Raw genomic sequence first — 24,312 nt, 5'->3', positions numbered from 1 at the left:
ATTGTGTTTGCTATGGCTCATGATCGGAGATATTATACAGATGAACAATTACAGAAAATTCTTCAAGAGGATGAAACAGACTTTTCAAGTGGTGGGGGTGGTAAGTTAACTTTTTTATTTTTGTTACTTTTTATATGAAATTTTGATAAAATTATTTAATATAAAAACTTATTAAATAAAAATTTGTTATACTTATATAAAAATGTTTATAAGGTTATAGTAGTAGGTTTCATTTTCATTTTTACAGAGGATGAACTTGAGGTACAAGACGATACATCAGACGATGGTGAACAACCAGGTACGAGTGCTGGAGATGGGATTCAAACGGAACGGTCAAACTCTACAAGTAATCTCTCAGATTTTCATTGTGATAAGAGGAATGCTATTTCTATACACTGCCATTATTTGTTAGAAAATACCAATAGAAGTCCAGTTGATTTCTTCAATTTATTTATAAAGGCATTTTGGAAATTATTGTTGCAAACACAAATCTGTATGCAAATCAGTACATCGTTAAAAGAATAACAACATAGTAGATAACCCCCTGGCAGTAGATTAAACACTTGGTATGACAAACTGATTATGAAATTCATTTATTTGAAGCCTTGTTTATCTGTATGGGGTTAGACAAAAAACCCTCTTTGAAAGACAATTGGTCAAATAATATGTTATATAAAAATGAGGTCAGTAGATAAATGAGTAGGAACATATTTGCATTGCTCTTGAAATTTATACATTTTTCTTACAATGAACAATGCCCACCCGGCAGACTACATAAAATTGAACATTTACTAACTGTTCTAAATGAGAAGTTCAAGAAGATGTATGAGCCAAGTGAAAAAGTTACCATTGGTGAATTGATAATTCTGTTCAGGGGTTGTCTAAAATTTTGTCAATATATACCCAGCAAGCGCCATAGATATAGCATAAAAGTTTTCAAACTTTGTTTGGTCAGTGGTTATAAACATGGTGCACCAAAGTTTATGCTGGAAAAGAAGATTGAGCCACCTGGTGAATTGACAAAAACTAAAAAATACTACTTATGGCACCATTATTGAATTAGGGAAGAACATTGTACACTGACAATTTTTACAGTAGTATTGACTTGGCTGAAAAACTTCTAGAAAGGAAAACCCATTTAGTGGGCACTCTCAGGGAACATCATAATTGGGAAATGGATAGACAAACGCAATATGTTATTCCTAACCACTAAGGATGTACCAGTACCAGAAATGGTTGAGGTAACTGCTATGACATCAATGAAACCTTTGACAATAGTATATTACAATGCCGCTAAAGGCTACATAGATGTATCTGATCAATCATCTTCCTATTGTAACACACTGCGCCAAGGGCACTTTGGCCAAGGGCCAAAGTGGTTTAGGAAAGTTGCTTTCAAGCTTTTAACCAATACAGCAGTTGTTAACATATATAATGATGGGTGAGCCCAAAATGTCTACAACTTCCAAAGAATCAATTGCGCTGGCCATCCTCCAGCAAGTTCCTCATTCTACAGCATCTACGTCCATTCCAACGCAGAATCAAACTCACAGCAACCATGGCAAAAAGAGGGCAGTGTACTATGTGCTATGAATCTCTGACAACACGTTTTGACAGAAAATATGCTTTGAAAATGAGTAAACAAGTGCCTCATCTGTTTTTTGTCAGCCAAAATCAATGTATAAATGTAATCAATTTTTTATTTGGTTTTTTCTCTTGTATTTTTCTTATTTCTTTGTAACAATAAAAACAAATTGTAATATTTTGTTTGAATAATTTAAAATCAGGTAAAACTTTAAAATGTATATTTCTCACACTTCAGATAGGTTAAGTATTACAATAAATCGAAAAATGTCATGTGGCCTGAACATGTCTCCATTTACAGTTTTAGGTGTAGCGCTCAAAAGTGTGAATGCAGTCCTGCATATCAATAAAAGTGTTTATTGTAAAAATATAATTTGTTTCATTACAAATGGGCATTTTTATAAAATATTTACACCTGTTTATCTAAGTGCAAGATTCTCACCTATTACTTATGAGGGGATTCTGAGAATTTAAATACTTTTATTATGCAGCAACTTATACTTCTGTGCAATTTGTAAAATGTTACTTTCTTATCTACAAGTGCCCAAATTAATTATGGAAACCTAAAGGATATAACTTACAGTGATTTATGGTAAAATTGGCAATTTGATATTTTTACTTTTGTGGAATATAACCCAGGATGTAAAAAAAAATTTTAGCTCACTTTTAAAATCCTCCATTTCATTTCAATTAACTCATAGTTGCCTTATACAACTGTATGTCTGTATAAGCTTAATCCAACCAATTTTTTATATATAAAAAAATTTTATATAGATTTTTTTATATATAAAAATAAATATTATCGAATTAAATAACTTAATGTTGAATTCTCTAAATGTATGACAAAATCGAAAGATTAAGCAATAATTACATAATTATTGCTTATTGGCTTACTTTTGATGTATAAATATTCTATTCAAATAAATAGAGTATTCATTTGTTAATCTATTAACAAAGGCAGAGAGAAAATTTAATATAAGCATTTGCACAACTCTTAGCTGAAAGTTTGACTGTAATACTGTAATGTGAATGAAAAGTCAGTATGAAGATACCACAGCAATTAACTTTACTATCAATTTTTTTCACACGTGCGTGCTCATGCAAACACAGATAAATCAAATTTGTTGAAATTTAAGAATATAAACTTTTCAAATGAAGTAAGTCACCAATGCTTTTAATTTGGTAAAAAAAATGTTTAATAAATATCTAACAACCATTTAACAACTTTAGAAATAATCTCTTATTTAAATTGATGTTATGTGTTGATACAGGCTTGTGCTGCATAGCATTTCAAAAATTTTGACACTATCCACCCCTTCCATTACAAGTCTTTTTTATTTTGATTACAATTTAAATACAATTTAATCAATTCTTGAACAAATTAAGAATTTTTCAATTACTATTTATTACAGGGTACAAGTTACCTATACAACTTGACTGTCCATCTGTCTTGTCTACAGAAGAATAAAATTATATTTACCATCCCTTTCGCTACCAATTTTTTATAAATTTCATAAGATAATTTGGGTTATTTTCTTTATAAACATATAAATACACAATAATATGAAAAAATAATGTAAATAGGAAGGGGGGGTGGGACACATAGGTCCCACTGGTAGTGCTATAATAGACAAATCATAAAATTTAATTATGAAACTTTATTGTCACAATCATTTTAACAATGTTATGTACATCCAAAGTTATTCACAGAAATAAAATTGTTGCTATGTTTTATCATAAAATCTATAAAAAAATTTTGAAAACCATCTTATAAATCACAAAATTTTGAAACTATTTTACAATTATATAATTATACAATGTTATGTACGTATTGTATCTATACTAAAGTTATTCACAGAAAAAAAATTGTTGCTGTTTTATCATAAAATTTATAAAAAAATTTTGAAAACCATCTTATAAATCACAAAATTTTGAAACTATTTTACAATTATATAATATACAATGTTATGTACGTATTATATCTATACTAAAGTTATTCACAGAAAAAAAATTGTTGCTGTGTTTTTTATCATAAAATTTATAAAAAAATTTTCATACAATCTTAATCACAAAATTTTAAAAATTTTAAATTTTGTTAAACCACAATCTGGTCAAAAATCAATAAATTAAAAATATTAGAGAAGTACATAAAGAAATATAAAAAATACAAAATTGATAATATTAAAAATAAGAAACTGAATAAAATACAAGAAATGCTGAAAAATATTAGTTTTTTCCATGAAGATACAACCTGAAACAATTTTTGCACAATGGCAGTTGGCACAGTTTCCTTTTTATTTTTTGAGCACCTAGCACATCTTCTAGTCTTCCCTTCAGGTAAATTATCACCTACATTAGCTAACATCTAAAAAATATTTGAAGGGCTACCGGGTGTAAGCTTACGTTTTATTTTGTAATTTTCTTTTCCTGCAGCCATTCAATTGTTCAGCTAATGGAACAAGAAACTATATTAGTGGAACATTTTACATTTCACTTCGTTAAATAATATCCATGAATTTACAGTGGCTACCATCAATAGTTTATAAAAAACTTTCTTCCACAGTTTTGTCGATTTTCAATTGAAATCATATAAGATCTACTCCTCCCATTACTCTATTGTAAAAATTAATTGATTCAGGGTAGGTTATCTCAAGTTTATTACAATCTTTTTGTTTACGAATTTCTTTTCCAATTTCAGGGTAATGACAATTGTTTATAACAACTTCCTTACTGTCTTGCCATCTAGCAGCTAACACTCCAGAATCAGAAATTCTAAATTCATATTCACTTTTTTCAACTTATATTCTTTTTCTATTTGAATTGCAAGTAGACATGGTTAGTCTAGTCTTATTTCTAGCATCTGTACACTAGTAAAAAATCTGTCACAAGAACTTTTTCACCAAGAGTCATATCTTTTGATGCTTCCTTATCCTTTCCAGAGTATATATTTAGGTCATATGTATACCCAGTGGGAGAATCCAATCTTTCCCAAATTTTAATTCCTCGTTTTATGGGTTTATAAGGCATATACTGCTTCAATACAGATTTGCCCTTGAATTTAGCCATTGACTCGTCAATGCTCTGGAAAGGACTCCTAGCTTTTGAAAAGGTATGCTTCAAGCATGAAACCATTTCATCAATGTAGTATTGTCTTTGAACATTGAGCTGGTTTCTGAGGTTCATTGATTTAATTTTGAAAGCATTATCTGACTCCAGTTTCTTGCTATTGCCTTTTATGGCTTCATTTTCTACAGAAATATTGCTAGACCAATAGTCTGAAAGCTTTGGTACATGATTGTATGACAACCATTATCACTACAGTAACCAACATTATTTCATAGAAATCTGTATAAGGAATGTATTTTCCTGTCTTTTGCCTTAGTAACTACTCTGATTTGTACAGTGTGCAATGTACATAAACAAGCTTTTTGGAAACATTCCCAGAAAGAATTCATGTGATGCCCTAGTGATATTATACAATATTGCAGTTAGTCCATTTTCTGTTACTTTCATCCTTTGTTTGAACCTTGGTGTAATGTCAATAATGCCACAAAAAATTTTCGTTATTCTGACCAGTTATATCATTATTAATATTGTTATTAGTAGGTGGATTTACATTACCTTCAACTTTCATAACTTCAACTATTTATTTTGTTGACATCGTCTTCTGAATCAGAAGAATTAGCTGACCAATCTAGTTCAGACTCTCTAAATAAAGATTCATCAACCTTCACTGACTTCATGCTGGTCCATTATCTCTCTTGAAGAAAAAATGTGTTTACTCATCGTATTTCTGACAAAATATTGTTTTAATATTGTAATAAAATAAAAGGTGTGGAAAAAATAAAAAATTAAAATTTATTGAGGATAAATTTAAATAAAGATTATGCGATATAATGGCAACACAATAGTAAAAAAAGAAGGTAATGCAAGTAAAAAGGGGAAATGAAAGAAAAGTAAACAATATTTGTTGTGTAAATATCTAGGTCATTTCAGTACCACCGGGACATTTGTACAATCGTAATACTATTGGGACAAATACATCCCAGAGAAGTAAAAATTAGATTATAAAAAAGTTGGACTTACCAAATAATGGAGCTTTGCTTGTATGTTCTCACTATATGTTTAGTCTTTTGTAAAACAACTTGTAACACCATTTACATAACCTCAATATGGTAATAATTGGCAGCAAATAGCCAACAGCTGGTCACTGGGTAAGATGCAAGGATGTGCTGCCATCTCATGATAATTGAAAGAAGAATCAGATGATTTCATTTCATGAACTGTCTATACCAATGGGATATACAATTAAGCAAATCCAAGAATATGTCCCATCAGTACAGTTTGATCCAGCTCTGGGACAATCCAAGTCCCTATGGTAGTGAAAGGGTTAAGAAAAAGTATAAATCCATGTTTTGTTTCTATAGAGAAACAGACCATTAATAGCCAAACAAGTTAACATCACAAAGGATTAAATAAATTAGTTTTAGGTATAAAATTTGTTTAAAGTCAATTTACAAAAATGAATTTTTTTAAATATCTAACTTTAGGTTTCCATTTTTCTTTTTATTATTGAATAATTGTAACTTAATATTGTTACATAATTGCTGTTTAATAAAGCATAAGGACAGTTACAAGAGTCTCCAATTTTATTTTGTAAATTTATTTTTGCAAATAAATTAATAGCATAGTAGCCTTAGTTTAAAGTTTTATGTTTTACTGTATTAATTTAGGTTTTTAGTAGAATTGTCATTTAAATATATAAATTAACTTTAAAATTTAAATAAAAAGAATTGTGGAATACATTGTTTTACAATTTAAAATTTAAATCAATTTAGAGTTCATAATTCCAACTATACTCTTAGTAATTTAAATAAAAAGAATTGTGGAATACATTGTTTTACAATTTAAATCAATTTAGAGTTCATAATTCCAACTATACTCTTAGTAATTTGAATAGGGTAAACTATAACTTTTTCCCACATTCAATTTTCAATTATATATACCATACAGCTTAAAATATATGCATTTGAAATTTTACATACAACATATCTTCACATTTATTAAATGTTCAATGAATATTTTATAAAATCTTATACTTAACATTTTAATTTCATTCAACATTTTCATGATGGTCAACTAAATGAATGTTTTTTCTGCTTTTGTAGTGATAGTTAAAATGCATCTTTTCTGTAGAAAAGTCAAATTTTTGGGCTATAGCACATGCAGTGGTTGTTTAACTTTTCAGTCAGGGTTTTTTTTTATCAAAAAGTGGAATTCAACTGGTCTATTTCCTGTGGTTTCAAAAAGTTCAGCTTGATTCTACCATGGCTATCATTAAAGCTGGATCAAACTGAACTGTGAGGACTGCTAAAGGCTAAATATGTCAGTGGCATTTCACAGCACACTACCTGACCTGATCAGCTAGCTGTATTTTAAGTCTTGACACAGAAGTAAGATATTGTATTTGATATTATACAACCACACACATCTGAAATTTTTAGCTGTAAATTACAATTAATAGATGTCAACAGTACAAACATGATTTAGAATTTGGTTTGTTTGCTTACTACGTTAAAGAAAAATTAAGCTAAGGAGTTTATATTTTAGACTTATTTCTTACATTTTAAAAATATTGCTGCACCCCTAAATTTAGAGATTTCTTTAGATCTAGGCTAAATTTTGAAAAACAAATAGTATCAATAACTTACCAAACAATCAAAATTTAACAGTAGGTTAATACTGTTTCTCATTGTTTAAAAATTCTACTTCATGTGTTTTTATTGTACTACTTTTAAGGTATTTTTAAGTTGTATTTTTAAAAATACAACTCCCTGGTGGCTAAGAACTAGGGCTCAACAAACTTGTTCCATTTCTTGTCACAGTTATGGTTCAAATAAAATACAAAATTAAATATAATACCAAATTAATACATTTATTAACGTAAAACTAGACAAATTTATAACACTTTTCTTAATGCATCACAAATTAAATGAATAAAATGTCTTTAACTACACAATTTATAATTTTTTCATTTTTTAACAAAAAAAAACTAGTCCATAATGTAATGTTTTAATTTTGCATAATTAGTCCAAACATTTTACCTCAGCAGTTCCTAAGTATGAACACAACAATTCCAAATAAAATGTTAACTGGTGAAGTTTGATACAATGACTGAGCACCTCCTTTTCCTTTTGTGCTAGCATCACCACCACCAGCACCACCAGCCGCTGCTGCTGTAGTTGCTGCTGGCGCTGCAGCCAATGCATTTCCATATGCAGTATTTGTAAAAATTACAACAATCATTAAAAGTAACAAATAGTATTTAAACATTTTTAGGAACTGTTTTAGATGACAGATAATATTTTAGTTAATAAATCCAATTCCAAAGTTTTTTTTCCTAAAGAAAATATTCAATTTTAACACATTAACTGCTCCTTCCCAAATTTGCTACTAGATTTAAAACAATCACTGGTTGCCAAGAAACAACATATGTTATAAATAATTATTAAATTAAAAGAAAAACAACTATACTACTTTATTTCTTCTTCTTTGTTCCTCCAAAGAAAAACACCTGAAATAAAATTCTTTAACTGCCCTAAGAGATAAGTATTTCTTGTTATTATTATTATTAGTAAAAATAAAAAGGGAGATTAATATTAATAGATTATTAATAATAAATGAAATGAGAAAATGAAAGATTATATCTAAAGAAAAATTACAAATATTTATTTATTTTACACATACATCTTGCCACAAATTTTAAGATACCCTGTCCAAAGAATTCCATCAACACTGACTTGAAATATTTCTTGATGTTTTATTATCGCTGTCAAACTTCTGGCCTTCAAGAAATTTCTTGGGGTGCATAAACAGAGGAAAATCACTCAGCGCTAAGTCCAGCCCCTTATAGTAGTAACTGAATTGTTCCCAGCAAAATGAGTTGAACAACTCCTATAGTATGCTGTTGTGCATTGCTATGCACAAACAAAAAATGTAGTATTTTTTTCTCAAATTCTTTAAATTTTGACTTGAAAGTAATTAAATTATAATCAACTTTATACAAAATATTAACCCTTAATTTTATGCTGACTTAATAATAATAATCTGAATCTATCACCTCCATAGTGGGAGAAGTAATATATTTTAAGGTTATTTTATTTATTTATGCTGGTGGTCATTCGTGCTTGACATAACATTCACTGTAAAGTACATTTTATACTATGTATGGTTGAAATGAGTTGAGCAACTTCTATACATTGCATTTGTGTTCTATACAGCAGTACAGTACCAGAACAGAGAAAGATCTTTGCTACACATTGTGTTCTGTAACTTTCAGAAATTAAAACAAGCTTCAATTTCTAAAAGTACTTGCTTTTAAATTTCATAATATTTATCTATTTCTCAAATTTGATGGTGAATATTATGAGGTTGAAAATCTTATGTTCGAAAACCTGATACAAATAATTTGCAAGTGGAAGATTGTTTAAACATGATATGAAATCATGTTTCATCATGAACATAAATAAAATTTAGGAACACTTCATTCAACAGTAGAAATAAATATGCATGTGTGGCCTTGACACTAGCAGTAGACTGGCAATTTGTGCTAACAGTTCTTACTTCTAGATGTACCTTGTCTACACTTTGTTAATAATTATCAGTTACCTCTCTTATCATAGTTATTATTTTTTCCTTTTCCTATTATTCAAAATCTAAAGTTATTCAGTGTTTATTGTGTAAGTTAGATGATTATCTATATTTTATTGTAAAAAATTTCTAGATCTTTTAAAAAATTTATTTTCTATTGAAAAGCAAACATTATAAATGTTCCCAATACAAAAACTGTACGCAACAATATCAGATTTTATGTATAAGACCGACGCAGAAATAGAAACACCCGGTCTAAAATTTCATTATCATTGCTCTAGATCTGATGAATATTTTTAGGCAATTTAAATATACGGCGCAAAGCCACATAATATATGCAATCCACAAGACACTATTCATTTCATGTTTCAATCACTAAACACTCAGCATGCAAAAAACATTTTTCTGATAACACTTTCCACAATGAAGATGACAGGTTCGTTGTTTTGTTACCTCGCAAATCTGATGACATTGAACTTGCCGATTCTTATGCCAATGCTAAATGTAGATTTCTATCTTTAGACTGTAAGTTAAAAAATAACTCTAGCCTTAACTCTAGGTGGTATTCCACCTTTATCAAGAAATACTTAGATTTAGGTCATATGTCTACACTTCAAATGTATATGTCAAATGTATTTTATTTACCTCATCATGCGTATTTAAACCTCCAGTTTGATGACTAAAATTCAAGTTGTTTTTGATGGTTCAGCCAAAACTACAAATGGTCTATTTCTTAATGATACACTATTAGTGGACTTATTGTTCAACAAGATCTATTTACTATTATTCTCAAATTTAAAATTCATAATTACATCATCACTTCAGGCATAATCAAAATGTAAAGACACGTGTTAGACATCAAGTTTGACTAACTTGATGATTCTAGTTTACAACGAATTCTATAGTGTGATTCACCAGAACAAAAGTTAAAACATTTTGCATGAAGAACCAATAGCCAATTTTTAGAAATAATTCATAAATTACAATGATCTAAAGTATTTTATGTATATATATTAAAAATATATGACATTTTTGATTAAAAATAGTGTGTAAGGTAGTTGACAGTTTTGTCAGGAATTTATAACACAAAGGTTTAAAAAGTTTTAAAAGTTTACACAAAGGTGTAAAAGAGGCTACCTTGGAAACCTAGCTTTTTAGAGTTGGTACCCTCTTACATAACTACATCCAATTAATACCAGTCATATGATGATGACAATTATGATTATTGTAATTATAATGATGACAATGACGGAGGTGAGAGGTATAATAGTGTTCTGTTTTTGCTTACGTTGAGCGGTATGTGAGTGGGGAGTGCTTATCCCCCCGATGGTAGTGGAATCGGAGTTGGGAGTGAGCTGATGTGAGCTTGCTCTGCCGAAGTCTTGCCCCGTTCAACGTGAGTCAGTCAATTCGGCCCTTGGCAGGGATTATCCTATGGGTAAGGGTATCGGATCCCTTACTGCTATGTGCGAGTCTTGGTCGTCGGTAGAACGGGTCAGGCGGTACCTTACTCCCCAGTTAGGGTTAAATCTGCGGGAGGCAACTGATTGGTGGAACCCAGGCAGGACCAGTGATGCCGGGCTGGGTCATGCATGTCCATGTCTCCAAGTCGAGAAGATTGGAGACATGGACATTGAGGTTGAACCGCATAGTACGCTAAATACCTCAAAAGGAGTAGTCGTGTGCAGGGAGTTTTTGAGCTGCACTAAGGAAAAAATCGTCGAAGAACTCTATGAACAAGGAGTTGTAGCGTGTCAACGACTGAATACATGACACAACGGAGAAGTTGTACCTTCCGTGTCGCATATGTGACTTTCAATAAGCCAAAGTGTCCAGAGAAAATAATAGCTTGATTTCACGGACTGTACGTACATCCATTTTCTCAGACTCCATTGCGGAGTATTGTGAGTCACAGATTCGGATATACAATGTTGCGATGTACTGTATTTGAACTGAATACGTTATTGAAGTGTACTTAACTAGTTGCAAAAAAAATCAGTTTATCTTTTCTGTATTGATTAAAAATTAATCAACGCTTTGTAAAAGCAAATTTAATTTTAAATTAAACTGAAAGGTCTTTTAGATCGGTAAATTATCAACAGTAAAAACGGTAACAAAAACTTTTCTTGTGGCTAATTATACTGCTTAATGAGTAAGTTTTGCTGTTCAGTTTGATGCAGTTGAATATTATTATTTTTAGGAATAAATGATGATTTATTTCTTATAAAGTTAGCAGATCGTAAATATAAAGGGAAGGAAATGTTAAGAATTTTCACTTGACTGTAAATTACCTCACGACCCGTTCTTTTTTTTTGTAGTAGCTTCAGTATTTTAGGTCAAACTTCCGAGAAGAGTACACATAAAAAATTATATTGAATACTGAAGGCTAAGCGTGTGTGACGTTTTAAACCAAATTATATATAGGCCATCTTTCATCTAAAATATCTATGTTTGTTTTCAAACGAAAATAGTTTGATCATCTAGACGCACAAAAATATTACACGATACTTAAAGGAACGTCTACTTATGCCAGTGTTTCTCTTTTAGAGAGAAGCTATTATCATTTTGCAACAGTACGAATTGTCTGCATACGGAAATGAGTAGAAATCCGGACTCTCACTGGATTAAAGTTGAATAGCACTTAATCGGATTGAAATGACCGCAGGAGTTTTAATCTAGAGTTGGCGTTAACTAAATAAATCTTCGCAGAACAATAGTAATATTATGAATATAATTATCGACAAATAGCCTGCAAAGCATAATTGCTGAATGACATGAAAAGGTTAAAAATTCTATTGATTTTGTGGGTAATCATTAAATTTCCTGAAACCATAAAATCGAAATTAAACAGTAATATTTATTCAATTTGCATTTTTACTTATTTGACAACATGTAATATTTTAAGCAGTTAGACTTTATTTATGAACGTAAATCTTCATGAAACCCCAATTTACTTGTTATTGTAACTTACGGTTAATTGCTAAATTAACTCGTGACATTTTTCCGTAGCTTTTGTTTTCATTTACTTTCGGAGTATTAAATGGGTCACAAATACTTATTATTATAACCCTTCAACCACGTTTCAACCCTCCTAACATCTGTCAATGAGCGCCAGCTATGGCGTCTGCATTTACAGAATGTTTTATAGTGTCGTTTATTTTGACTTTACCCATACTTTATGAAAGTAGCAAAATGTTCAGATATTACTTTAAATTTTTCCTTTATTACGGTATTATTATGATAACTTCAGTTGTTGTTATACCAATTATGATGTGGCGACCGAGGGATGTTAAAAATTTAATGTAAGAATTAAATTTTTTTAATAGCCGTTAACAGATAATTATTATAGTTTGAACTTTTATTCATAAAATTAAAAAGTGTAAAGTACGTTATTTGTTTTCAAAACTTATCCCCTGAATGAATATATAAACAAATTATATTCGTTAATTATGAATTTGAGAATGTAGGTCACAAAGTAATTATTTATATTAAATTCATGAGAATAATATTTACCCTTTAATGCATCAGAATAAATGATTATTGTGTATGATTAAAGTGAAAAAATTAATTTTTTGGTGTCTTTAAATTTATAAAATAAAATATATATTCAGATCCCACAAACATTCTTTTAACATATCAATCAGTATTTTTTATCTGAAGTAGTTGGTTAATAATTTTACTACAATTCGTTGCAGTTTTTTGCAAGTTCTTACTGACTAATTAGTTTTACCTAGCCTAAAAAATAAATCGGGTTAACTTGGAATATTTATGTGCATTAAAATTAGTATTAGCCTACATTAATTTTTTTTATTATTTCTAGTTCGTACGGATACCAAAATGGATTTTTCAAGCATTCAAATTAAACATTTGCCAGGCATTTTTCAATAATGGGGGTTTTCCTTAATCCTTCTATGATGAAAAATCATTAAATGGTGTTTGAGGTATCTGTTCAATTTTAGAAACTGTAGGAAAGAAGTGTTAGTGTCAGAACAAAATATCATAATTTTAATATATTTTTAGAGTATAAAATTGGTGTAATATTGATTTCTTTTTTTTAAAATAGATTAGCGTCCTTTTTATGTTGCCACATATCACGGTTACTTGGGTTACATTGGGAGTTGCAAGGTAAAGAACATCTGGAAAAAGATCAGGCATGTGTAATCGTGGCAAACCATCAGAGTTCACTGGATATATTGGGTAATTACTTTTTATCTATTAATATATATTATTATTATTATTACTGATATGTTAAGTGCTCTTAATACGTTGGTGCTGTAACTTAACATTTTAGGTTACTGGAGTCATTCCTGTAAAGGAAAGAACATTTCTCAAGAATATAAAGCATCCAGTGTTAGGTTTTCTAGGGAAGGTGAGGAATGAAATGAATTCTTTTTGTTCTCACAGATCCAAATAAATGGCTACATATGAACATGTCAAATGTATGGAATGAACATGATACTCACACCTACAAGTGACACCTTCCTTAGTTCACCTGAGGGAGTCATTGTATTTTGAACATCAATATTCTATGAGAAAGACTTAAAATATATTTTATACCAATGGATTGTTGTTCTTCTCTGTGTTGTGGAATAATGGGTTATAATAATTTTTTCAACTCGGTGGGAACAAGTATTTATAAAAAATAAAATTATAAAATATTTTATTTTATTTTTTTGTTTTCTAGGTAAACATACTGAATGGAATATGACAGAAAGTGATTCTGTCATATTCCATCCAATATGGATCTTTATTTCACTTATACTCATGTCTGGTAGTTCTGCTTTAACTGTTTGTTTTTTTTGTTGATTTTGTTAAAAAATATTTAATAGATAATAAGACTTTTCACTAAGCAAATGTTAAACTTGATGGAAGATTTTCAAAACTCCTTGTAGTTAAGAAAACTAGAAATTTATAATTTTAAATTATGCAGATTTTATTTAAGATTTTCAAAACTCCTTCTTGCAGTTAAGAAAACTAGAAATTATAATTTTAAATTATGCAGATTTTATTTAGTCCTGTCCATGTACTACCTCTTGTAACCAGCTCCGGTAGATAGTAGTATTACCTGCAGGTAATTGATCATTCAGAATATTAATTTCTTAAAAAGCATAATGAACTTTGATAGCATTATAAAATATTATAAATAATTCACATTTAAAACAATTTCCATGGAAATTGTTTCTCTTCCTGAGAACTGAGCAATTATCTGGATTCTCTTCTGTAATAATATCAGTAATTTTTTTGAATGGCCGCTACATCACCCCTTACAGCCATCACAACTTCCATGAAGATATATCTTACTTAACAGGGAAGCAGTATGACCTCATCTAAGTGCGTGAAGAAATGCACAGAATAGTGTAATACTTTAATAAATGCATTTTACTTAATAAGTGATGCATAAAAACAGGATCATCTTTAATATTAAAATTATAAAGATATGTTTGAAAACTATTTTAGGCTAAGTTGGTAGTGGGATTAACTGTGACAGTTCTAAGCCTAATATAAAGTAAAACAAAAAATCAATCTTAAATTCTACCACTTAAGCAAATCTTCATTAGAATATTAAAAACAATACACAAAGGTCACAATAATGTATAAAAACATTCAAATAAAAATCAAATTTAATGTATTAAAGTAATATCTGCCCTAATTTCCTTCTAATTTGTCAGAAAAATGTTAATTAAATTATCATACTGATTTAGTTTATCAGTACATCTTTCCAAAGGATTCAGTCTTGTTTAAGCAAACCATTTAAACAGTTATTGTCTTCTAGAATGACGTATGGGATATTAAAACTAATATTGCTAATGATGCCAGTAATGGAAGCATTCACAAATTTATGGGCATAACTAGTTCATATATACCATGCTGTTTTAAATGTATTAATTCCCCATTTCTTATATGTATCTTCATAACTTTCAGTTGGGAGAGTAAAACCATGGAAATTTAAAGCTTGGAGTAGTCTTTTTTGAACAGGTTCTATGTCTGATGTTATAGTCTCTATCACGTTATCATTATCTGTCACGGCACAATAATCAAGAATAGGCCAAACTTAAATTTTATAAAGACGCATGATAGTTGCATACAGAAACAATGACTAACTTGTAGAATCAAACTGGTGGTACTATTTTTAATATTAATTTAAGTTTGAAAACCTCTTTAATATGTAGCGAAATAAAATATAATCGAACTGCATTGTGTCTGATCATTTAATATGTTGGTTTATTTCAAATTAATTGATTTGGTAAATATATATGTTGTTTAAGCATATTAAGAATTTGCTTTTTATTTGGTAAGTGTAAAATTTGCACATTTTGAAACGTCTTTCCTGTTTCTACAAGATAATTTGTGAAAGTTGATTCAATTATTGTGTGTTGTGTATGTATCTTTTTATCTATGGATAAATATATGACAAGTTGTTCAGTTTAGTTCTTTTTACGGTTCAGTTTCTTTACAATTTTTTTTATGGATTGCTAATTTAAAAATGACAATTTTTTAAGACTGATGATCAATGTTATGTATATGTTGCAGTTGATGTTTGGGGTAATGGCTACCCCAAACATCTTGTAACTTCTGCTGTCAGTTTATATTCCAAAATAATTATTATGACTGGTGCGGGAGATGGGAAGGAAGTTAGGGAGTTGAGGATTAACAAGGGTCTTCGACAAGATTGTTTGATGTCACTGATATTATTTAATATATATCTGGATGAGCTAATGTCTATCGGGCAAGGTAGAGTTAACTCTGGAGTGCATCTTGGACAAGGAGTTTCTCTTAACTTTCTAGAGTTTGTGATGATACAATGATTGTATAGAAAAGTGATTACAAGCTGCAAGTGACAGTTCATCTCCATCTCCTCAGCAAGCATTTTCTGATATTACGTTATTTTGTTATTTGTTATTATTATAAAAGGTATATTAGGCGATATATAATTTATAAGAAAAGCTGTGCAAGTGATTCCAAAGAAAACCTTGATGAAGAATTAGGAAAATGCAGAGGTAAACTGAAAAGCTAAGAATTGATAACAGATAAAATTCTAAACAAAATAGATGAAAGAAGGAATGGAAAAGTGCTAATAACAACGAAGGGAAAATATACAAGAGTAAATCAATAAAGCAATGAAATAAGGGGAGAATCACAAAAGGCCAAGGAAGAATTGATGTATGAACTGTGTGAAGAGATATAATCGTTGGAGAAACAAGCAAAGGCTGAATAAATGTTTAATAGAACAAGAAAATTGAGTAAAGTACAGATAAAGAAAATAAATAAGAAAGGAATAATGGATAAGCAAGGAGAAATAGTATCAGACATAAAGACGGAAAAATTATTTGGAAGAAGTACACAGGAAAATTGTATGATTCATTAAATAACCATGAAAATTTACATATCAATGACGAAGAAGAATGTGATGAAGAAATGAAGGACCCAATCATTTTAAAAGCAGAAGTAAAAAATTCAATTAATAAGCTAAGATGCAAGAAAACTACAGACTGTAATGAGTTACCAGAAGAGGTGTTAACAGCCTCAGGGTGCAACAGGTAGATTGACAAAAATTGGAAATAAAATCTATGAGACTACACCTTTGGTTTTTTTCTGTCCAGTAAAGTCCCATGTCGCAAAAGCATTAACAAGAATAGTATTGAATAGGGTAGAGGGAAGGTAGAATGTTGGATGATATGCAGTTTGATTTTAGAATGGGAAAGAGAAATAGGGATGCAGTAGGTTGTGTGAGAATTTTGATAGAAAGAATGACAGATTTAAACAAAGTTTCATACATATAGTTGGCAGCAATGTTGCATTCCTTTTTAATATTTATGGAGACCAACTAATTGAAAAAGCTTTGGATGACTTACAGCAAGCTGATTATGGGACAGTAGGCGGAGAGAAAATAAAGACAATTAAATTTGCAGATGACTAAGTAATAATGGCTATAACAAATGATGGATAAAATAAGCAAGATAGAAGAAAAATAAAGAATGAGAATAAACACTGATAAATCCAAAGTAAAGAGGATAATATTGAAAGAATACGGTGCAACAAAGATTGCTGTTGAGGAGAAAACAATTGGAACTGGTTGGTAGTTTTAAATACATGAAGCATAGTTAAGTTTGATGGAAGTTGGACAGAGAAAATTAGAAGCAGAATTGCAAATGGTATCTGCTTACAACAAAAAGTATACCTATTGATCTGAGGAAGAGATTTGCAAGATGTTTTGTTTGGAGTGTGGCAACATGGACAATAAAGGAAAATGAAACTCAATATCTTAAAAGTTTTGAAATGCAGCTAGGGAGGAAAATGCTAGGTATCAACTGCTGAGAGAGAATAACTAATGATCAGGTCTTGACAAATATAAGTGAAAGTAGTAAGGAGTACTGAAAGGAGTGAAAGGATTAAGATTAATGCAATACAAAGAAGAAAGGCTAATTGGATAGGCCACATCATAAGACATGACTATTAAAAAAATAATAATTGAAGGATAAATTGAGTGAAAGAGAAAGCAGGAGGTTAGGAATGCTGGATGGATTAAAAGAGAAACAAGGATACTAAAATTTAAAAGAAAAAACTCAGAAATAGACAGTTCCTCAAGAGAAAGGAAGAGTAATTGAAGGTTACTGTCTAGTACCTGTCTTCCTTTACATAAAGTTGATAGTTTGAGTCCATGCTAGACCAGTTTTAATGTTGTTTGTTCTTTGTAACTGTCTTCCAGCTGTCATTCTGTTGTTGGATTTTACAGTATTAGATACAAAATTCAATCCAAATAAAAATTGATTTAAGAAATATGTTCTTATAATAATAGTTAAGTGACATAATTACAATATCTTAATACGACACTATTTAATTTTATACCTTACTTTCCCATGGATTGAAACAATAACAAACATATTTTTCTTAATTTGTCATAACATCAAACTTTAATAACAGATTTGATTGAATTAATTTTGTAAATAGTACCCCAAAAAACATTATTTTGATTTGCAATTTTTTTTAAATTAATTGTTATTGAAAATGAAATGAACTGTACATATATATTTAATTTGGTATCAACATTTAATTAATCTTATATAACAGAATGCAATAATGTAAAAAACCTTTTTAGCCATCAACCATCAAACAAAAGCAACTCTTACAAAACAATATATCGAGCTTGCCAACATCGACATTCTGTACACATATATCATAATTTTATTGCCAACTTTCAACACACCCGTAAATGAAATTATTCAAAACTGTGTATGTAAAAGGAAATCGAATGAATGATATATTATGAAAGTATTAACACATCTCTAAATTTTACAATTTCTTTGCCTAGTGCCTTATTAAATAAATTTGCAACTTGGTCACTTGTTTTAATATACCTTACTGTAATGGTAGAGACATTTTTTCTCAGATGAGGTGATATCTTATATCTATATGTTTCATTCAAGTATGATTTTCAGGACTGTTTGCAACTTTAATCATCGACTGATTGTCCTTATAAATCAAGACAGATTTTCATGTATTTTAAAAACGCCAAAATCAAATAAAGTAAGTCTTAACCAAAAACCGTCACTAGTTGCTGTACTTAGCGCCTCATATTTGGCTTCGATACTTGATAATGAAACACACTGCTGCTTTTTGCAGCACCAAGACACTAAATATCAAGAATTTTAAAGCAGAAACTAGTTGTAGATTTTCTATCACAATCACTACCCCTATCAGCATCCACCTGTCCTAGAATTGCATCAGTTTCAATCCGTTTGTGAACTAAACTCAAATTCAAAGAACTTTTAATAAAACAAAAAATACATATCATTGGTTTATACAATAGTTCACTTGCAGCATTTTGAAAACTCAAAATAGTAATAGGACAACGTATGTCTGACCTTGAACCTGTTGCTGCGTATATCAGACTACCAATTATTTGATGGCCTTGTACTTTTATTTCCAGGCTTTCAGATCTATCTTGTTTTAATAAATAAAATTTAACATTTTTATCAATTAGTATATCAATTGGTTTACAATCTAGCATATTAAACTTTCATTATTTACACACTTCATGTACAAACAGTTTTTATCCTACACCCTTCCATTCCTTCCCCCAGGGTTGTTAATAATCTTTGAAGCAGCAGCTAGAATTAGTATATTGGCAAACTTTATGCTTTTTATTTTTTTGTCCTTCTATCCTTATCCCTTCTTCTCTTCTAATGTATTCCTTATCATATTTTCAAAAATGTAGTGTTTAACAGTGTCAGTGAGAGGCAACACTTTTCTCCATTAACTTAGACCAACTTAGTCAGTCATATTTTTACTTACTTTCATTGCTGATGATTGTTTGATATATAATTCTTTAATTAGCCATCTATCTTTCCTTTCTACTTTTTTCTCTTTAATAATCTCACTCATTATCTCCCGTCTGACTAACAAATCCCTTCTCTAAATCTACGAGACAGACTCATTCCTCTTCCTTTTTCGTAATCTCTCTAACCATCCTTAATAGCCCGATGGTATTTCTGGCTCCTCTTCTTATCTTGAAACCAAACTGTTCCTCTTCTGCATTCTCTTCCAGTATTCTTTATCAATTAATACATGCTTTGAGTTCCAAATTTAAATCCATGTTGCAAATGTGAAGATAATAATAATAGTCAGCAAAGAAAAAATTATACAATTCAATAAAAGAAGGATGAAGATATCAGCAATAATTAAGATAAAGATGACAATGAAGTGACTAATGTTTCTACACTCCAAAAAACACTGTAAGATGCATCTTGTTGTGCCTAATTTAGTCTCAATATTATTAGGGAGGTGGCACTCTCTCTCTCTCTGTATATATATATATATTAGATTTAAACAAAATATTACATTAGATTTAAACAAAAGACAGACAAACGACAAAATACAACGAAGAGGGAGGCTGTTTACAGATGAAGAAAAGAAAGCAAGATCTGAACGGATGAAGAAATACTGGGCAGCTCGGAAGAGTAAAATAACATGCTTTTCCCAGAAAAGATCTAACTAAAATTGTCCCATGTTGGCCGTAAAAGCATAATAATAATAATAATAATAATATATATTTATTTATAACTGTAACTGAATGAAAAAACACTGATATAATGAAAGTTGGTATTCATAGATACTTGTTTAAGTCTGTGTAAAATATTCCCACAAATTAATGTATTTAAACAAATGTGTTTTTTAAACAAAACACACATTTTAAAGAAGCACAGCACAGATTTTAACACAAATGTACACATTGTTATTATGATAACACAATATGTGAACTGTAATGAGATAAATTGAGATTCTGAGCTGAAAATACAATTAGTAGATGTCTATAGTAAATACAAAGTCATATAATGTAGAATTTTGTTTATTTGCTTGTTACACTAAAGAAAATAAATTAAGCTGTAAAGTTTACACTGTAGACTTAATTCATAATATTTATTATCAAATAGTTTGAGGGATGCAGCAATAAAGTTTTTACAAAAAATGTTTATTTCTTTTATATCTATGCTAAATATTGAAAAATAATTATAAACAGTATCAGTAACTTACTACACATTCAAATTAACAGTATATTAGTTTTGTTCACTTATTTTTTGTTTAAAAATTCTAGTTCATTGACTTTTCATTTGATTTTATTAGGTTAGTATTTTTAATCGCTTATCTTTAAGATTCTGGAAATAGAAAATTCAATAATATAGACTTATTTTTTATAAATACTTGTTTTACCAAAGTAGTACATTTCCATACTTGACCAATGTTTAATCATTTAGCAAATGTTTTCACAGTACAAGTATATAATATTGAATTTTCACTCCGATAACACATTCACTTCTTGATTCTAATTGGCCATCAGATATATTTTTATCATATTTATTTAAATAAACTCTCTGGTGGCTAATTACTAAATGTAAGTATAATTTTAGCACTCCATTATTTAGAACCTATGTAAGCCAGTTTATATTGAAATAAAGTTTTGCTATGAACCTTGACAAACCTACTTGCTTCACTTCTTCTGGGTAAAATAAAATTATGGATAAAATAAAATTATTATACAAAATTTAATACAATACCAAATTAATTAATTTATTAATCTAAAACTAGTTAAATTTTTAACACTTTTTCTTAATGCATCACAAATTAAATGAAAATAGATTTATGTTTTTCATTTTTTAACAAATGAAACCAGTTTGTAATGTTCTGTTTTAATTTTGCATAGTTATTCCACATGTTTTACATCAGCAGTTCCTTAGTACAAACATAGTTAATTCCAAATAAAATTTGGTTTACTGATGAAGTTTGAAGCTTGACTGAGCGCATCTTTTTGTGGTAAGAAGATTTAAAAATTTCAGATAGAATAGTAATACCACCAGTATCCCCCTCTAAAACCCACCGGGTTGGTCTAGTGGTGAACTCGTCATTGCAAATCAGCTGATTTTGAAGTCAAGAGTTCTAAGGTTCAGATCCTAGTAAAGGCAGTTACTTTTATATGAATTTGAATACTAGATTGTGGTACCGGTTTTCTTTTACGGTTGGGTTTCAGTTAACCATAATCTCAGGAATGGTCGACCTGCAACTGTATAAGACTACACTTTATTTACATTCATACATATCATGCTCTGAAGTAATACCTTACAGTGGTTCTGGAGGCTAAACTGAAAAAAGAGAGAGTATCCTTCTCAACAGCCCCAAGAGGAGCTCCATATGCAGTATTTGTAAAAATTAAATCATTAAAGGTAAGAAATAGTATTTAAACATTTTTAAAAAGTGTTTAGATGACAGATATTTTAGTTAGTAAATCAAATTCAAAAGTTTTTTTATGAAAATATTCAATTTTAACACCATTGTTCCTACCCCCAGTTTGCTACTAAATTCATGATCACTGGTTGCCAAGGAAAAACATATAATGTTTTAACTATTAAATTATTTTTTTTTATTCCAGTTTTTTTCCCTTTTATTCCTCCATAAATGTTTTCAGAACACTTGAAAACATGTAAGATTCTTTAACTACAAGTACTTTAAGAGAATATGGGGTGAAACGTGGCGACGATCAGGGCAAAAGAGGTAGCCTTCATGCCTAGAGTGTACTGATCCGTTCATATGCAAGAGTGAGTGGGTCGGTGCTCCCCGGTGATGGTATGAAGGACCCTCAAGGTGTGATAGGGTCGCAGGGGAATTCCTGGCACGTGAAAAGTGTGATGGTAGCTAGTAGGTTAGGGATAGGAACAGTAGCCCTCCAGTGGAGGAATGCATCAGCTGTCTGAAGGGAGGTCAGTGTGTTCTGTTGAGGCTGGGGGGATCCTGATGGGTGAGCCCCTTGCAAAAGGGGCCCAGACAGGGAGGGCAGAGACTGCTGCCACGACATTCTGAGGTGACCATGTTGTGCGCTTGGTGGCGAAGACCAATTGCCTTTGGGGTGTTAAAAAAAAAGTACCTTAAGAGATTAGTATTACATGTGAATGAAATACATGTCTGCAGGGTACTGATAAAAAATGAAACAAGAAAAATAAAAAAAGTTGCATATCAATAATAATAATACAATTATCTATTTATTTCACTCATATATCTTGGCAAAAATTTTAGTATACCCTGTTTATAAAATTCCACCAACATTGACTTTTTTTTATTCTCCAAGACTACCATTAGGTATTACTTCAGAGGTTGAAATGAAATGGATATTTTTGTGAAAATGCCATGCCTGACCAGGATTCAAACCCAGGGCCTCTGGATTAAAAGGCTGAGATGCGCGAAGGCTGGCCATCAACACTGACTTGTAATGTTTCTTGATATTTTCTTACTGTTACTGTCAAACTTCTGACCATCAAGAAATCTTTTGGGGTGCATAGATAGTTGAAACGATACCAGCAACAGCCTCAAAATATTTTCTGAATAAACATTTGTAAAATGCTAAAATGATTGTGTGTGATGTTGATTTATTTAACACATATTTAATAATTCAGTATGTAAACTTAAAATAAATTGTTCTGAAACCCCAATTTGATCTTATGTATCCTTTGTATTTATTTTATTTCAGGTATGTTTGAAATTTGGCCAGTGATGCAAAAGTGTACTGTTGTTGCAAAAAAGGAATTGCTTTATGCTTGGCCATTTGGTCTTGCTGCATGGTTATGCGGACTGATCTTTATTGATAGACTCAATTCTGAAACCGCAAAGGATGCAATTAATCATTCAATAGACAAATTAAAACAGGATAAGGTATTTATAAGTAATATGTCTGTGACTAATCTCTCAGGAATTTATTTGGAAATCTTTTCTTATTCATTCTGTAACTATACAGTTATATTTTTGTAACATGTTTATATTTTTTAATTCCTCTATTCTTTACCTGTGATCCACTCTAGAAAGGTTACTTTTCTCTCAGAAAGCTGAACTTTTTATCTATTTGATTCATATAGATTCAGTGACATGATTAAAGTAAAATGAAGTATACTTTTACAGTATCATACCTTTATTTAATTTATCTCTACCTTTTTACTTTTATTTTAACTTTACTTACTTTTAGTTCTCACTTGTAAATACATATCTTACACGAAGAGAAATGTGTCAGAATTAAGCTATTTGATTGTAAGGGGATGGAAAACATGTTCAGCTGAAAGTAGGAAACTAGTGCTTAAAGGTTGGGTCAGCTCACAGGCAGCCCCTCACCGAATGTTATGGTCTGCACAGACTCTTCAGTGAGGAAGTCCTAGTAGGTAAAACATTAAGACGTGTACCCACAGAACCGATAACTGGGAAGAAGGGATCAAGGATAAAGAAAAAGAGATGGAGGTGAAAAGGATGATGTATCCTGTTTGTGATAATTTATCATTTTGCCTGATGTGTGTTAGTTTAATTGATTTGGTTTACAAATAACTAGAGAAACATGTATTGAAACATTTAATAACCCCATGGAAAAGTATTTAAAAAAAAAAAGAATAAAACAAATTTAGATTACAAAAAATCGTTATAAATTCGATTACCAGTCTTAACTGTTATGAGGAACTGAATAAATTATTATCCATAATATTAAAAAAGAACTTGACTACGATAATTACTGATTCCAACCCTGGTGAGATAATTATTTCTTTAAAAAGTGTT

General features: G+C 30.1%; 2 protein-coding genes across 2 annotated transcripts in view; one reads left to right on the top strand and one right to left on the bottom strand.

The window, feature by feature from the left end:
- Positions 1-5,788, bottom strand: part of LOC142327992 (protein CutA homolog) — a 49,074-nt gene extending 43,286 nt beyond the window's left edge. Inside the window, exon 1 of the transcript XR_012757137.1 lies at positions 5,671-5,788. The gene's annotated coding sequence lies outside the window, so the exon portion shown is untranslated. The remainder of the gene's footprint in view (positions 1-5,670) is intronic.
- A 6,563-nt stretch (positions 5,789-12,351) lies between these two features.
- Agpat1 (1-Acylglycerol-3-phosphate O-acyltransferase 1) overlaps positions 12,352-24,312 on the top strand; it is a 33,930-nt gene continuing 21,969 nt past the window's right edge. The window contains exons 1-3 of the mRNA XM_075371568.1: positions 12,352-12,536; positions 13,298-13,431; positions 23,249-23,430. Coding sequence (XP_075227683.1) covers positions 12,352-12,536; positions 13,298-13,431; positions 23,249-23,430 — 501 coding nt within the window. The remainder of the gene's footprint in view (positions 12,537-13,297; positions 13,432-23,248; positions 23,431-24,312) is intronic.

The sequence above is a fragment of the Lycorma delicatula genome, chromosome 7 (genome assembly GCF_047948215.1).
Source record: "Lycorma delicatula isolate Av1 chromosome 7, ASM4794821v1, whole genome shotgun sequence".
NCBI lineage: Eukaryota > Metazoa > Arthropoda > Insecta > Hemiptera > Fulgoridae > Lycorma > Lycorma delicatula.
This window is presented reverse-complemented; position numbering and strand designations above follow the sequence as displayed.